The 15493-nt window shown below is 45.4% G+C and overlaps 2 protein-coding genes across 3 annotated transcripts in view; both read left to right on the top strand.

Moving 5' to 3' along the window:
• Positions 1-15493, top strand: part of LOC139535651 (receptor-type tyrosine-protein phosphatase gamma-like) — a 312527-nt gene that overhangs the window by 52014 nt on the left and 245020 nt on the right. The window lies entirely within an intron of this gene.
• LOC139535650 (uncharacterized) lies at positions 835-2424 on the top strand. Its single transcript, XM_071335270.1, has 2 exons — positions 835-1076; positions 1179-2424. Exon 2 carries the CDS (start codon positions 1541-1543, stop codon positions 2288-2290), a length of 750 nt encoding a protein of 249 aa, XP_071191371.1. The 5' UTR covers positions 835-1076; positions 1179-1540; the 3' UTR covers positions 2291-2424.

Genomic DNA, 15493 nt, shown 5'->3' with positions numbered 1-15493 from the left:
CCCCTACTCACAAGGCAGGCAATACGCTTGACCTCATCTTTACTAGATGCTGTTCTTCCACTAATCTCATTGCAACTCCCCTCCAAGTCTCCGACCACTACCTTGTATCCTTTTCCCTCTCGCTCTCATCCAACACTTCCCACACTGCCCCTACTCGGATGGTATCGCGCCGTCCCAACCTTCGCTCTCTCTCCCCCGCTACTCTCTCCTCTTCCATCCTATCATCTCTTCCCTCTGCTCAAACCTTCTCCAACCTATCTCCTGATTCTGCCTCCTCAACCCTCCTCTCCTCCCTTTCTGCATCCTTTGACTCTCTATGTCCCCTATCCTCCAGGCCGGCTCGGTCCTCCCCTCCTGCTCCGTGGCTCGACGACTCATTGCGAGCTCACAGAACAGGGCTCCGGGCAGCCGAGCGGAAATGGAGGAAAACTCGCCTCCCTGCGGACCTGGCATCCTTTCACTCCCTCCTCTCTACATTCTCCTCTTCTGTCTCTGCTGCTAAAGCCAATTTCTACCACTCTAAATTCCAAGCATCTGCCTCTAACCCTAGGAAGCTCTTTGCCACCTTCTCCTCCCTCCTGAATCCTCCTCCCCCTCCTCCCTCTCTGCTGATGACTTCGTCAACCATTTTGAAAAGAAGGTCGACGACATCCGATCCTCGTTTGCTAAGTCAAACGACACCGCTGGTTCTGCTCACACTGCCCTACCCTGTGCTTTGACCTCTTTCTCCCCTCTCTCTCCAGATGAAATCTCGCGTCTTGTGATGGCCGGCCGCCCAACAACCTGCCCGCTTGACCCTATCCCCTCCTCTCTTCTCCAGACCATTTCTGGAGACCTTCTCCCTTACCTCACCTCGCTCATCAACTCATCCTTGACCGCTGGCTACGTCCCTTCCGTCTTCAAGAGAGCGAGAGTTGCACCCCTTCTGAAAAAACCTACACTCGATCCCTCCGATGTCAACAACTACAGACCAGTATCCCTTCTTTCTTTTCTCTCCAAAACTCTTGAACGTGCCGTCCTTGGCCAGCTCTCCTGCTATCTCTCTCAGAATGACCTTCTTGATCCAAATCAGTCAGGTTTCAAGACTAGTCATTCAACTGAGACTGCTCTTCTCTGTGTCACGGAGGCGCTCCGCACTGCTAAAGCTAACTCTCTCTCCTCTGCTCTCATCCTTCTAGACCTATCGGCTGCCTTTGATACTGTGAACCATCAGATCCTCCTCTCCACCCTCTCCGAGCTGGGCATCTCCGGCGCGGCCCACGCTTGGATTGCGTCCTACCTGACAGGTCGCTCCTACCAGGTGGCGTGGCGAGAATCTGTCTCCGCACCACGTGCTCTCACCACTGGTGTCCCCCAGGGCTCTGTTCTAGGCCCTCTCCTATTCTCGCTATACACCAAGTCACTTGGCTCTGTCATATCCTCACATGGTCTCTCCTATCATTGCTATGCAGACGACACACAATTAATCTTCTCCTTTCCCCCCTCTGATAACCAGGTGGTGAATCGCATCTCTGCATGTCTGGCAGACATATCAGTGTGGATGACGGATCACCACCTCAAGCTGAACCTCAGCAAGACGGAGCTGCTCTTCCTCCCGGGGAAGGACTGCCCGTTCCATGATCTCGCCATCACGGTTGACAACTCCATTGTGTCCTCCTCCCAGAGTGCTAAGAACCTTGGCGTGATCCTGGACAACACCCTGTCGTTCTCAACTAACATCAAGGCGGTGACCCGTTCCTGTAGGTTCATGCTCTACAACATTCGCAGAGTACGACCCTGCCTCACGCAGGAAGCGGCGCAGGTCCTAATCCAGGCACTTGTCATCTCCCGTCTGGATTACTGCAACTCGCTGTTGGCTGGGCTCCCTGCCTGTGCCATTAAACCCCTACAACTCATCCAGAACGCCGCAGCCCGTCTGGTGTTCAACTTTCCCAAGTTCTCTCACGTCACCCCGCTCCTCCGCTCTCTCCACTGGCTTCCAGTTGAAGCTCGCATCCGCTACAAGACCATGGTGCTTGCCTACGGAGCTGTGAGGGGAACGGCACCTCCGTACCTTCAGGCTCTGATCAGGCCCTACACCCAAACAAGGGCACTGCGTTCATCCACCTCTGGCCTGCTCGCCTCCCTACCTCTGAGGAAGTACAGTTCCCGCTCAGCCCAGTCAAAACTGTTCGCTGCTCTGGCACCCCAATGGTGGAACAAACTCCCTCACGACGCCAGGTCAGCGGAGTCAATCACCACCTTCCGGAGACACCTGAAACCCCACCTCTTTAAGGAATACCTAGGATAGGATAAAGTAATCCTTCTAACCCCCCCCCCCCCCCTTAAAAGAGTTAGATGCACTATTGTAAAGTGGTTGTTCCACTGGATATCATAAGGTGAATGCACCAATTTGTAAGTCGCTCTGGATAAGAGCGTCTGCTAAATGACTTAAATGTAAATGTAAATGTAAAAAAAAACCTTGAATGAGTAGGTGTTCAAACTTTTGACTGGTACTGCATGTAGTATTTAAAAAAAAATATATATATATATATATATATATATATATATATATATATATATATATATATATATATATATATATATATATCTGTGTCCATAATGTCCATGTCTCTAGTAGATAGACCATATGGTTTAAAAGAAAATAGCCTAATTAATAAAAAAGCATCTAATCAACAATGGTATTGTTTTCAATTACCTCTGCCACCAGTTTGATGCCAAAACATTGACAACAAAAACATATTCATATAGTAAAATAAGTACAAGTGTGTAAAAAGACTCTGAAACCATAATCAATAGCCACAGCCATTATGGAAATCAAGTTGCATTAGGATTGGCCTCATTGCTGCTTTCTGACCGGCTATCTGTAAACGCTCTCATCCTCAGGCTAGCACACCACACACATTATCGGCAAGGCAGGTAGAGGAGATGAGGAGGATTGAGGAAAAGAGGGTAGAAAGGAAGTTTGGAAGAGATGTTGATGGGTTTGCATGAGTGGTGTGCTATCTTGCTTCTAAACATTTAAACGAATCCATACTCCTGTGTTAAGGTAGCTGCACTTTTTGGCAGATAGATCGAAAAAACTCCTTCACAAAAAAGCTCAGAGGCCACCCATTTGAACAAAGAGGAAAAGGAGCAAATTTTCTAACACTACAAACAAATCTTATGCCTTAAAGCTTCCTAACGGTTAGGTTTTATATTTGACTTGTATGCTTGCGTCTGAAGCAGCTGGGACTATACTGAACAAAAATATAAACGCAACATGCAACAATTTCAAAGATTTTACTGAGTTACAGTTCGTATATGGAAATCAGTCAATTTAAATTAATGAATTAGACCCTAGTCTACATATTTCACGTGACTGGGACATCTGTTGGTCACAGATAACTTTTTTTTAAAGTATGGGTGAGGATGTCTATAGGAGAGAGAGAGATGACCAAGGCGCAGCGTGTGCAAAATACATCTTCTTTTATTAGAAGAAAGGAAAAACACAAACACTATACACAAAACAAACCAAAACAACAAACGACCGTGAAGCTAAATGACGTAAGTGCATGGACAAGCAACAAACGTTCAACATAGACAATTACCCACAAATACATGATGCCTATGGCCGCCTTAAATATGGGCATACTGGACCCTGGATACGAACATTAGGCCTAGTGCGTGGTGCCGGAACTGGTGGTACCGGGCTGGGGACACGCATCTCAGGGCTAGTGCGGGGAGCAGCAACAGGAGGAACAGGGCTCTGGAGACACACTGGAAGCCTGGTGCGTGGTGTAGGCACTGGTGGTACTGGACTGGGGCGGGGAGGTGGCGCCGGAAATACCGGACCGTGCAGGCGTACTGGCTCCCTTTAGCACCGAGCCTGCCCAACCTTACCTGGTTGAATGCTCCCCGTCGCCCGACCAGTGCGGGGAGGTGGAATAACCCGCACCGGGCTATGTAGGCGAACCGGGGACACCATGCGTAAGGCTGGTGCCATGTAAGCCGGCCCGAGGAGACGCACTGGTGGCCAGATATGTAGAGCCGGCTTCATGGCACTTGGCTCAATGCTCAATCTAGCCCTACCAGTGCGGGGAGGTGGAATAACCCGCACCGGGCTATGCACACGTACAGGAAACACCGTGCGCTCTACTGCCCGTACTCCCGCTCTCCACGGTTAGCCTGGGAAGTGGGCGCAGGTCTCCTACCTGCCCTCGGCCCACTACCTCTTATCCCCCCCCAAGAAAGTTTTGGGTAGTACTCACGGGCTTCCAGCCTTGCCTCCGTGCTGCCTCCTCATATCGCCTCCTCTCGGCTTTCGCTGCCTCCAGCTCTTCTCGAGGGAGGCGATATTCTCCCGGTTGTGCCCAAGGTCCCTTACCATCCAATATCTCCTCCCATGTCCATGAATCCTTTATGCCTTGCTCCTGTTGCCGCTTGACACGCTGCTTGGTCCTTGTTTGGTGGGTAATTCTGTCACGATTGTCTATAGGAGAGAGAGATGACCAAGGTGCAGCGTGTGCAAAATACATCTTCTTTTATTAGAAGAAAGGAAAAACACAAACACTATACACAAACCAAAACAACAAACGACCGTGAAGCTAAATGACGTAAGTGCATGGACAAGCAACAAACGTTCAACATAGACAATTACCCACAAATACATGATGCCTATGGCCGCCTTAAATATGGCTCCCAATCAGAGACAAATGAAAAACATCTGTCTCTGATTGAGAACCACTCAGGCAACCATAGACATACCTAGACACATTCACTTAACCATAGACTTCCCTAGAAACATTCACTCAACACAAACCCATACACTCTAACAAATCCCCCTAGACACTACAACCACCCAAGACAAGACAAAAACACAAACATACCCCATGTCACACCCTGACCTAACTAAAATAATAAAGAAAACAAAGAATACTAAGGCCAGGGCGTGACAGAGGATAACCCATACTTTTGATAAATTATGGCGCCGGAGGGGAGGGCTGCCGTCTTATTGGCTCTTAATCAACCATGCTATTTTGTTAGTTTTTCACATTGTTCGTAACTTGTTTTGTACATAATGTTGCTGCTACTGTCTCTTATTGCTGTAAAGATCTTCTGGACATCAGAACTGCGATTACTCACCTCAAATTGGACAAAGAGTTTTTCTTCAATGAGTCGGACGGGAGGGATACAACACGGACACCCGACCAGACCCGTCATTCGCTGGAGAAGGAAATGGAGATTTTGCGGAAAAAGATCAGGGTACCTTGTGAGGATCAGGCGACGAGTGGCTAATCTGCCCTTGCCTTCCATTCTGCTAGCTAACATTCAATCGTAGGAAAATAAATGGGACGAACTGAAAGCACGTATATCCTACCAATGGGACATTAAAACTGTAATATCTTATGTTTCACGAGTCGTGGCTGAACGACGACATTAAGAACATAAAGCTGGCGGGTTATACACTATCGGTAGGATAGAACAGCAGCCTCTGGTAAGACACAGGGCGGGGGCCTATGCATATATGTAAACAGCTGGCGCATAATATCTAAGGAAGTGTCGAGGTTTTGCTCGCCTGAGGTAGATTATCTCATGATAAGCTGTAGACCACACTATCTACCTAGAGAGTTTATCTGTATTTTTCCTGGCTGTTTACATACCACCACAGACTGATGCTGGCACTAAAACCACACTCAATGAGCTGTATACCAACATAAGCAAACAGGAAAACGCTCATCCAGAGGCGGCGCTCCAAGTGGCCGGGGACTTTAATGCAAGGAAACTTAAATCAGTTTTACCTCATTTCTACCAGCATGTTAGATGTTCAACCAGAGGGAAAGAAATTAGAGACCACCTTTACTCCTCACACAGAGACGCGTAGAAAGCTCTCCCTCGCCCTCCATTTGGCAAATCTGACCATAATTCTATCCTCCTGATTCCTGCTTACAAGCAAAAATTAAAGCAGGAAGCACCAGTGACTCGGTCCATAAAAAAGTGGTCAGATGAAGCAGATGCTAAACTACAGGAATGTTTTGCTAGTACAGACTGGAATATGTTCCGGGATTCTTCCAATGGCATTGAGGAGTACACCACATCAGTCACTGGCTTTATCAATAAGTGCATCGAGGACATCGTCCCCACAGTGACTGTACATACATACCCCAACAAGAATCCATGGATTACATGCAACATTCGCACTGAGCTAAAGGGTAGAGCTGCCGCTTTCAAGCAGCGGGACTCTAACCCGGAAGCTTATAAGAAATCCCGCTATGCCCTCTGACGAACCATCAAACAGTCGGATGTGGCAGGGCTTGCAAACTATTGCAGACTACAAAGGGAAGCACAGCCGAGAGCTGCCCTGTGACAGGAGCCTACCAGACGAGCTAAATAATTTCTATGCTTGCTTCGAGGCAAGTGATACTGAAAGATGCATGAGAGCATCAGCTGTTCCGGATGACTGTGTGATCACGCTCTCCGCAGCCGATGTGAGGAAGACCTTTAAACAGGTCAACATTCACAAGGCCGCAGGGCCAGACGGATTACCAAAACGTGTAAACCGAGCATGCACTGACCAACCGGCAAGTGTCTTCACTGACATTTTCAACCTCTCCCTGTCTTAGTCTGTAATACCAACATGTTTCAAGCAGACCACCATAGTCCTTGTGCCCAAGAACACTAAGGTAACCTGTCTAAATGACTACCGACCCATAGCACTCACGTCTGTAGCCATGAAATGCTTTGAAAGGCTGGTCATCGCTCACATCAACACCATTATCCCAGAAACCCTAGACTCACTCTAATTTGCATACTGCACCAACAGATCCACAGATGATGCAATCTCTATTGCACTCCACACTTCCCTTTCACACCTGGACAAAATGAACACCTATGTGATAATGCTATTCATTGACTACAGCTCAGCGTTCAACACCATAGCACCCTCAAAGCTCATCACTAAGCTAAGGACCCTGGGACTAAACACCTCTCTCTGCAACTGGATCCTGGACTTCCTGACGGGCCGTCCCCAGGTGGTAAGAGTAGGTAACAACACGTCCGACACGCTGATCCTCAACACGGGGGCCCCTCAGGGGTCCGTGCTCAGTCCCCTCCTGTACTCCCTGTTCACTCATGACTGCACGGCCAGGCACGAATCCAACACCATCATTAAGTTTGCTGATGACACAACAGTGGTAGGCCTGATCACCGACAACGATGAGACAGCCTATAGGGAGGAGGCCAGACTGACCATTTGGTGCAAGGACAACAGCCTTACCCTCAACGTGATCAGGACACTGGAGATGATTGTGGACCACAGGAAAAGGAGGACCGAGCACACTCCCATTCTCATCTATGGGGCTGTAGTGAAGTAGGTTGAGAACTTCAAGTTCCTTGGTGTCCACATCACCAAAAAACTAACACGGTCGAAGCACACCAAGACAGTTGTGAAGAGGGCACGACAAAACCTATTCCCCCTCAGGAGACTGAAAAGATTTGGCATGGGTCCTCAGATCCTCAAAAGGTTTTACAGTTGCACCATCGAGAACATCCTGACGGGTTGCTGGTATGGCAACTGCTCGGCCTCCGACCGCAAGGCACTACAGAGGGTAGTGCGTGTGGCCTAGTACATCACTGGGGCCAAGCTTCCTGCCATCCAAGATCTTCAGGAGCCATAAGTCTCCTGAACAGTTAATCAAATGGCTCAGACTATTTGCAATTGCCCCCACTTTAATAACTCTACCTACATGTACATATTACCTCGACACCGGTGCCCCCGCACACAGACTCTGTACCGGTACCCCATGTTTATACAGTGGCAAGAAAAAGTATGTGAACCCATTGGAATTACCTGGATTTCTGCATAAATTGGCCATTAAATTTGATCTGATCTTCATCTAAGTCACAACAATAGACACAGTCTGCATAAACTAATAGCACACAAACAAGTATATATTTTCATGTATATGTTTTTCTTTATTGAGCATACTGTGTAAACATTCACAGTGCAGGGTGGATAAAGTATGTGAACCATTGAATTTAATAACTGGTTGACCCTCCTTTGGCAGCAATAACCTCAGCTAAACATTTTCTGTAGCTGCAGATCAGACCTGCACAATGGTCAGGAGGACTTTTGGACCATTTCTCTATACAAAACTGTTTCAGTTCAGTAATATTCTTAGGATGTCTGGTGTGAACTGCTCTCTTGAGGTCATGCCACAGCATCTCAATCGGGTTGAGGTCAGGACTCTGACTGGGCCCCTCCAGAAGACTTATTTTCTTCTGTTGAAGCCATTCTGTTGTTGATTTACTTTTGTGTTTTGGGTCGTTGTCTTGTTGCATCACCCAACTTCTGTTGAGCTTCAATTGGCGGACGGATAGCCTTACATTCTCCTGCAAAATGTCTTGATAAATTTGGGAATTAATTTTTTCGTCGATGATAGCAAGCTGTCCAGGCCCTGAGGCAGCAAAGCAGCCCCAAACCATGATGCTGTGTAACATCCAGGTGCTCTTTTGCGAACTTCAGACGTGCAGCAATGTTTTTTTTGGACAGCAGTGGCTTCTTCTGTGGTGTTCTCCCACGAACACCATTCTTGTTTAGTGTTTTATGTATCATAGACTCATCAACAGAGAGGTTAGCATGTACCAGATATTTACGTAAGTCTTTAGCTGACACTCTAGAATTCTTCTTAACCTCATTGAGCATTCTGTGCTGTGCTCTTGCAGTCATCTTTGAAGGACGGCCAATCCTAGGGTGAGTACAACAGTGTTGAACTTTCTCAATTTATATATAATTTGTCTTACCGTGGACTGATGAACATCAAGGCTTTTAGAGATACTTTTGTAATCCTTTGTAGCTTTATGCAAGTCAACAATTCGTAATCTTAGGTCTTCTGAGATCTCTTTTGTTCAAGGCATAGTTCACATCAGGCAATGCTTCTTGTGAATGGCAAACTCAAATTTTGTGACTGTTTTTTATAGGGCAAGGCAGCTCTAACCAACATATCCAATCTCGTCACACCGATTGGACTCCAGGTTAGCTGACTTTTGAAGTCATTAGCCGAGGGGTTCACATACTTTTTCCAACCTACACTGTGAATGTTTACATTTTGCATTCAGTATAGACAATAAAAATACAGTAATTTGTGTGTTATTAGTTTAATCAGACTGGCTTTGTCTATTGTTGTGACTGAGATGAAGATCAGATCAAATTGTATGACCAATTTATGTAGAAATCCAGGTAATTCCAAAGGGTTCACATACTTTTTCTTGCCACTGTATTGTTATTTACTTCTGCTCTTTAATTATTTGTTATTCTTGTCTCTTACTTTTGTCTGTAGGTATTTTCTTAAAACTGCGTTGTTGGTTAAGTGCTTGTAAGTAAGCATTTCACTGTAAGGTCTAAACTTGATGTATTAAGCGCATGTGACAAATACAATTTGATTTGATTTGATCAGAAAACCAGTCAGTATCTGGTGTGACCACCATTTGCCTCAAGCAGCGCGACACATCTCCTTCACATAGAGTTACTCAGGCTGTTGATTGTGGCCTGTGGAATGCTGTCCCACTCTGTGTGAAGTTTCTTGATATTGGCAGTAGCTGGAACATGCTGTCGTACACGTCGATCCAGAGCATCCCAAACATGCTCAATGGTGACTATGCAGGCCATGGAAGAACTGAGACATTTTCAGGTTCCAGGAATTGTGTACAGAGGTGATAGCGGTGGATGAATGGCATGACAATCGGCCTCGGGACCTCTGTGCATTCAAATCGATAAAATGCAATTGTGTACGTTGTCTGTAGCTTATGCCTGACCATACCATAATTCCATCGCCACAATGGGGCACTCTGTTCACAACGTTGACATCAGCAAACACCTCGCCTGCCATCTGCCCGGTACAGTTGAAACTGGAATTCATCCATGAAGAGCACACTTCTCCAGCGTGCCAGTGGCCATTGAAGGTCAGCATTTGCCCACTGAAATAAGTTACCATGCCGAACTTAAGTCAGGTCAAGACACAGGTGAGGATGACTTGCAGGCAGATGAGCTTCCCTGAGATGGTTTCTGACAGTCTGTGCAGAAATTCTTTAGTTGTGCAAACCCACAGTTTCATCAGCTGTCCAGGTGGCTGGTCTCAGACGATTCCACAAGTGAAGAAGCCGGATGTGGATGTCTGGGCTGGCTTGGTTACACAAGGTATTTGGTTGTGAGGCCGGTTGGACGTACTGCCAAATTCTCTAAAGCGATGTTGAAAGCGACTTATAGTTGAGAACTTAACATTAAATTCTCTGGCAACAGCTCTGGTGGACATTCCTGCAACCAGCATGCCAATTGCACACTCCCTCAAAACTTGAGACGTCTGTAGCATTTGTTGTGTGACAAAACTGCACATTTTAGAGTGTCATTTTATTGTCCCCAGCACAAGGTGCACCTGTATAATGATCATTTTTGAGAAATAAACTTTTTGTGCTTTTTGTGGAAACATGGGACCAACAGCTCATGAAACATGGGACCAACACTTTACATGTTACCGTTTATACTTTTGTTCGTTGTAGATTGCTGTTAAAATTAGATGATTGTCCACCATTTCCCTCTAAATGAGAGGCGTTTAGAAAGGCTATAGGCCTACCGGTGGTGATGCATACATTTATGATCTAGCATGTAAAGGACATAGGAGGGTCTGTGTGTAGTATCGTATCTCTTTATGGTTGTGTGTGTGTGCGTGCGTGCGTGCGTGCGTGCGTGCGTGCGTGCGTGCGTGCGTGCGTGCGTGCGTGCGTGCGTGCGTGCGTGCGTGCGTGTGTGTGTGTGTGTGTGTGTGTGTGTGTGTGTGTGTGTGTGCGCGAGTGTGGTAATGACCCAGCGCCACAAGGACGCATCTGAGGCGGATGTGGCTATGTCAGATGTCCCCGAACGTGTCTCAGTAAAGCGGAGAAAGGAGCAAAAGAAACACAAGCTGTGTTGATCTGATAACTATCACTCAGTCACCCCCATGCACCCGCGCTGCTGCGGTCTTCTGTTCTGTTCTCTCTCTCTCTCCATGTAATACATGAAGGCCCGTGCCCGGGGCAAGGTGTTGCACATCTAATGCTTGTCATTCTTCCTGTTTTTCTGTGTTTAGTTACAATCCCCCCTCCTCAAGGTGATGACTGTTGATCTGAGAGTGACGGAGCAGTTGCAATGTTGATGCGCTGAGGCCTCCTCTATTCAATTCAATTTGCTATATTGGCATGACGCAACAATGTACATATTGCCCAAGCAAACTTTGGAGAGGATGTGATACATTTACAATATTATCATAATTCAAATAATAATAATCAATAATGTCAACGGGACAATCAGTAACAGCAATAATAAAAAATAAAAAACAATAACAATAACAATAGCAATGGCATAGAGGACTCCTCACTCGGTGTTCAGCTCTGTAGGAATGAGTTGTAAGAGTTTTCTAAGATTTGAATCCCGCTTATTGGGGTATATAGTATATCTGGATATTTGAATAGGGTATTGTTTGTGTATTCAAATCTTTGATTTGTATGTGGAGATTTTTGTTAAAGACATGCAAAGTATATTTTCTTCTACAATTCAAGATGAAAGCACTAGGCACATACAGCACAACAATGTTAAAGACATAATTTATTTAAAACTTTACCCGGATCAGATGTATCAAATATGCTTGGGCAGTGTACCGTATATACCGTATACCAGGGTATTTGGAAAAAGCCACAGGATGGGTTTTCAATACCGTCAAAACCATTTTTTATTCATTTTTTATTAATTGGAATATTTGTAGCTACTTTTTAAGTTAATACCTGCAGTCAACTTGAGCAATATCTTTAGAGATAAAGCTGATTCCGTTCTTCATTTCACCGGTCACATTATTTACATTATGAAGCTTACCGTAGTTCCCCAGAACAGTTGAGCCAGTCACGTGTTTCTGTGTAAATAGCACAACGGGAGACGGAGGGAGCTGGTGAGTTCATAGCGTTTTATATCTATCAGCGAGTCTCTGTTGTGTGGCGCACATGAGCTGATGAAGTTACACTTGTATGCAATTCACTACTAAATGTTTGCTATCAGATATCTTATAATGGCTTTCGGCCAGAAGTCAAATAGCTCTGGATGAGTTATCTGTATAGATGCCATTTTTTCCCTCTGCTTCCTACTACCAATTTTTTTCTCCTTTGTTCTTCTCCCCTCTCCTCCCTGTGTTCACATGCTCTTCTTCCTTCAGAAAAGCATGCATCACAACTTTGTTCATTTGCACAATTTATCTCGTTCACTTTCACTTGTAAATATCCACACTCACTGAAAATTACATTCAGTAGCTACTAGCTATGCTTGTATATCTTTATGAGCTGGATTTGCCTGTCTTTGCAATTGCAGTTTGTTTTCGGTCCAATTGGCTTTTCTTGCATTTTTAGCACCCTCTTTTGTGCTATGCCGGTAATACCGTAAATCCAGGGATGAGATACGTAAGTATGGTATGACAATATGGAAATCTGGATACCACCCAATCCTAGTATCAAATGTATCAGATGTATCAAATCTTTAGGTACAAATTTTACATGAAGTCTTCCTGGAAATGGATCCCATTAATTTCAAATCAAAAACAATGTTTATTTTGTCTCACTCAGTATATTAATTGACTGAAGAAGCCTACTTATTAATACTGTATATGCAGGAACAATGGGATTTTTTCCCCCAGCAGTGTGTTTTTTGTGGTGCAGGTTTGATTACATTCTAGCAAACTATTTCTCCACTGGTAATAATGCATGTTACACATCCTTTGAAAGGGATATTAGACCCGCCTTTGCCTCAAATGGCAGTTCATCAGTGCTTTATGGTATGTGTTTGTGATGACTTTGCTCCCTCTCTGAATATTCACTCTGTGTGGTTTATTTCCTCTCTCCCATATGGTTGATTTGAATATGTCAGAGCTGTCTTGTAAGCCCATATGGGCCCATGCTTAACGGAGAGGAGGATGAAGGATGAAATCCCCAAGGTGGAGCGAATCTGTCTGACAGGAAAAGTTGGGGAAGGAGTTGGGACTTACTCTCTCACTAACAAGCCACGTACTCTTGTGCTCTGAAATAAACGTTTCCCAAGTTTAACTCTAGTTCACCCCTCCTATACCCAAACAGTGACTGAGTCATTTGAACTTAGGAAGACAGGAAAAGCTGCTGTGAAAATCACGTCTTTGCCACCTTGCTCCGTTATTACCGGGTGAATCGCAAACATCTTTTTATTTACTGCATTCGATTAACCCGCCAGCCTCTCAGTTGATACAGGGCCTTGATGGATTGAGCTTATTTTCTGTGGGCTTCGGAGTCAGCTTTGCCTGAGCTACATGGCAAATTGGCTGTGACTTTTTTTCTTGTTCCTTTAGTTTATCCTCTCTTCTCCCTCTTGCTGAGAGAGAGAGAGAGAGAGAGAGAGAGAGAGAGAGAGAGAGAGAGAGAGAGAGAGAGAGAGAGAGAGAGAGAGAGAGAGAGAGAGAGAGAGAGAGAGAGAGAGAGAGAGAGAGAGAGAGAGAGAGAGAGAGAGAGAGAGAGAGAGAGAGAGAGAGAGAGAGAGAGAGAGAGAGAGAGAGACCAGGCTGAGGAAATTGACGGGGCAGTACTAATAAACTAACAGGTCTCCTCTCCGTCTGTAGCTGGGTCCGTGCTTTGACCCTGTCTTTTGATTGAGGTCACTGCCTTTCTAAATTGTCATGTGCACTTGTCATCCTGAACGTGGAACATCTTCACGCTTATCCTCAAAACCCAGGATAAATTATGCATGAACCTCAGGCGCCCCAGTCTCACACACGGTGTGCCAAACACACTTCCTAAACCTGTCAGTCTTAGCTCTCTTTACACACACTTTCTCTCCTCTCACTTTCACATCTTTCCTCCTGTCTCTCCCCTCATCTTTCTCTCTCTCTCTCTCTCTCTCTCTCTCTCTCTCTCTCTCTCTCTCTCTCTCTCTCTCTCTCTCTCTCTCTCTTCGGAGTGCATGCTGGGAGTGAGTCGTCAAGCAGGAGTGATTGTGAGAGCGACTGGATTTCTTTTCACTCTATTGGGTGTTGGTATGTAAATATATATATATTGATTAGTTTAGTTGGTTTAAGGGTATTTTTTCTAAATATTAATAAGAAAGTATAGGGGTGGTGGGATAGTTTGAGGTTGTTTTGTTTGTCGCGAGGGCACAACCAGCGGGGGGGGCGGGTGGAAATGGCCACTCGTGGAGGTTTGGAGTATGAAAGACTTAGTCGAAGGAATGGAGTGAAGATTCCAGCCGCGGCTGGCTGTTCAGTAGAAGAATGTAGTCTTGCGGTGGGTGCTATCATTGGGTATGATAGCATCAAATCAGCCTCAAGGATGAATAGCGCTGTAGTGATATTCTTAGATTCTATTGAAAAGGTGAATAAAATAGTCGAGACGGGTGTGGTGTTGCGGGAAACACAGACGCAGGTATTTCCGCTTATGAATCCAGCGAAAAAAGTGATACTTTCTAACGTGCCACCTTTTGTTAGAGATGAAGTGCTGGAGCGAGAGTTAGCGCGTCATGGTCAAATCGTATCTACAATAAAGAAGGTTCTTTTTGGATGCAAATCTCCGTTGCTGAAACATGTCGTGTCTCATAGGAGGCAAGTGCATATGATCTTAAAAAAGGACGTAGAGGAACTGAATTTAGCGTTCAGTTTTAAGATTGATGGATTTGATTATGTATTTTACGCTTCGACTGAATCAATGAAATGTTTTGGTTGTGGAAGAGAGGGGCATTTGGTGCGCAGTTGTCCCGAGAATGAGCGTGCTGAGACCGGTAGTAGTTATAGTGCTGGTGCAAATAACGCACCACCGCGAAGGGATGAAAATGCTAAGGGTGCAGGGGAAGGGAGAAGGTGGGCAGATGTGGTTGGAAAAGTAGGAGAAGAAGGCATTGTAGATAAGGTGGAAATTGTGGTAGATCAGAACAAAGAGGGAGGGGAAACAGGTGGTGAGATTGCGACTGCCGTCGCTGAGGTGGTGTTGGAAAATGAAATTGGAGGGCAAGAGGAGATTGAAATAACGGAAAAAGAAGCAGATGTTTTCAAAATACCTAGGAGTAAAAGGAAGAACGTAAGGGGGGGTGAAGGGTCTAGTTCTAAGAGAAAGGTAGAGAGTGATAAATCAGTTGAAGATGAACAAGTGGTAGAGATGGTAGAGTTTTCGTCTGGGGAGGATAGCGAGAGTGAGTCTTCTGACGCGTCACAACAATGTAGCGAGACAAATGAGATAGAAGGGAGATATGGAATTGAGAAGATACGTCAATTTCTGAAGTTGACAAAAGGGAAGAAATATATGCAGGATTACAAAGTAACTGATTTTTTCCCTGAAAGTGAATTGTTTATTGAATCAGCAAAGTTTCTGATGTCAAAGATTACAGGAGGAGGGTTGAAAAGCCCTGAAATTGCTAGACTCAAGAAAGTGGTCACGAGAGTGATAAGTGATGTAAATTTGAAAGAAAATGAAAGAGTTCAGTTGCAGTTTT

Source organism: Salvelinus alpinus, chromosome 12 (genome assembly GCF_045679555.1).
Source record: "Salvelinus alpinus chromosome 12, SLU_Salpinus.1, whole genome shotgun sequence".
In the NCBI taxonomy this organism is placed as follows: domain Eukaryota; kingdom Metazoa; phylum Chordata; class Actinopteri; order Salmoniformes; family Salmonidae; genus Salvelinus; species Salvelinus alpinus.
Note: the sequence above shows the minus strand (reverse complement) of the source record. Positions and strands in the feature narration are given on the sequence as shown.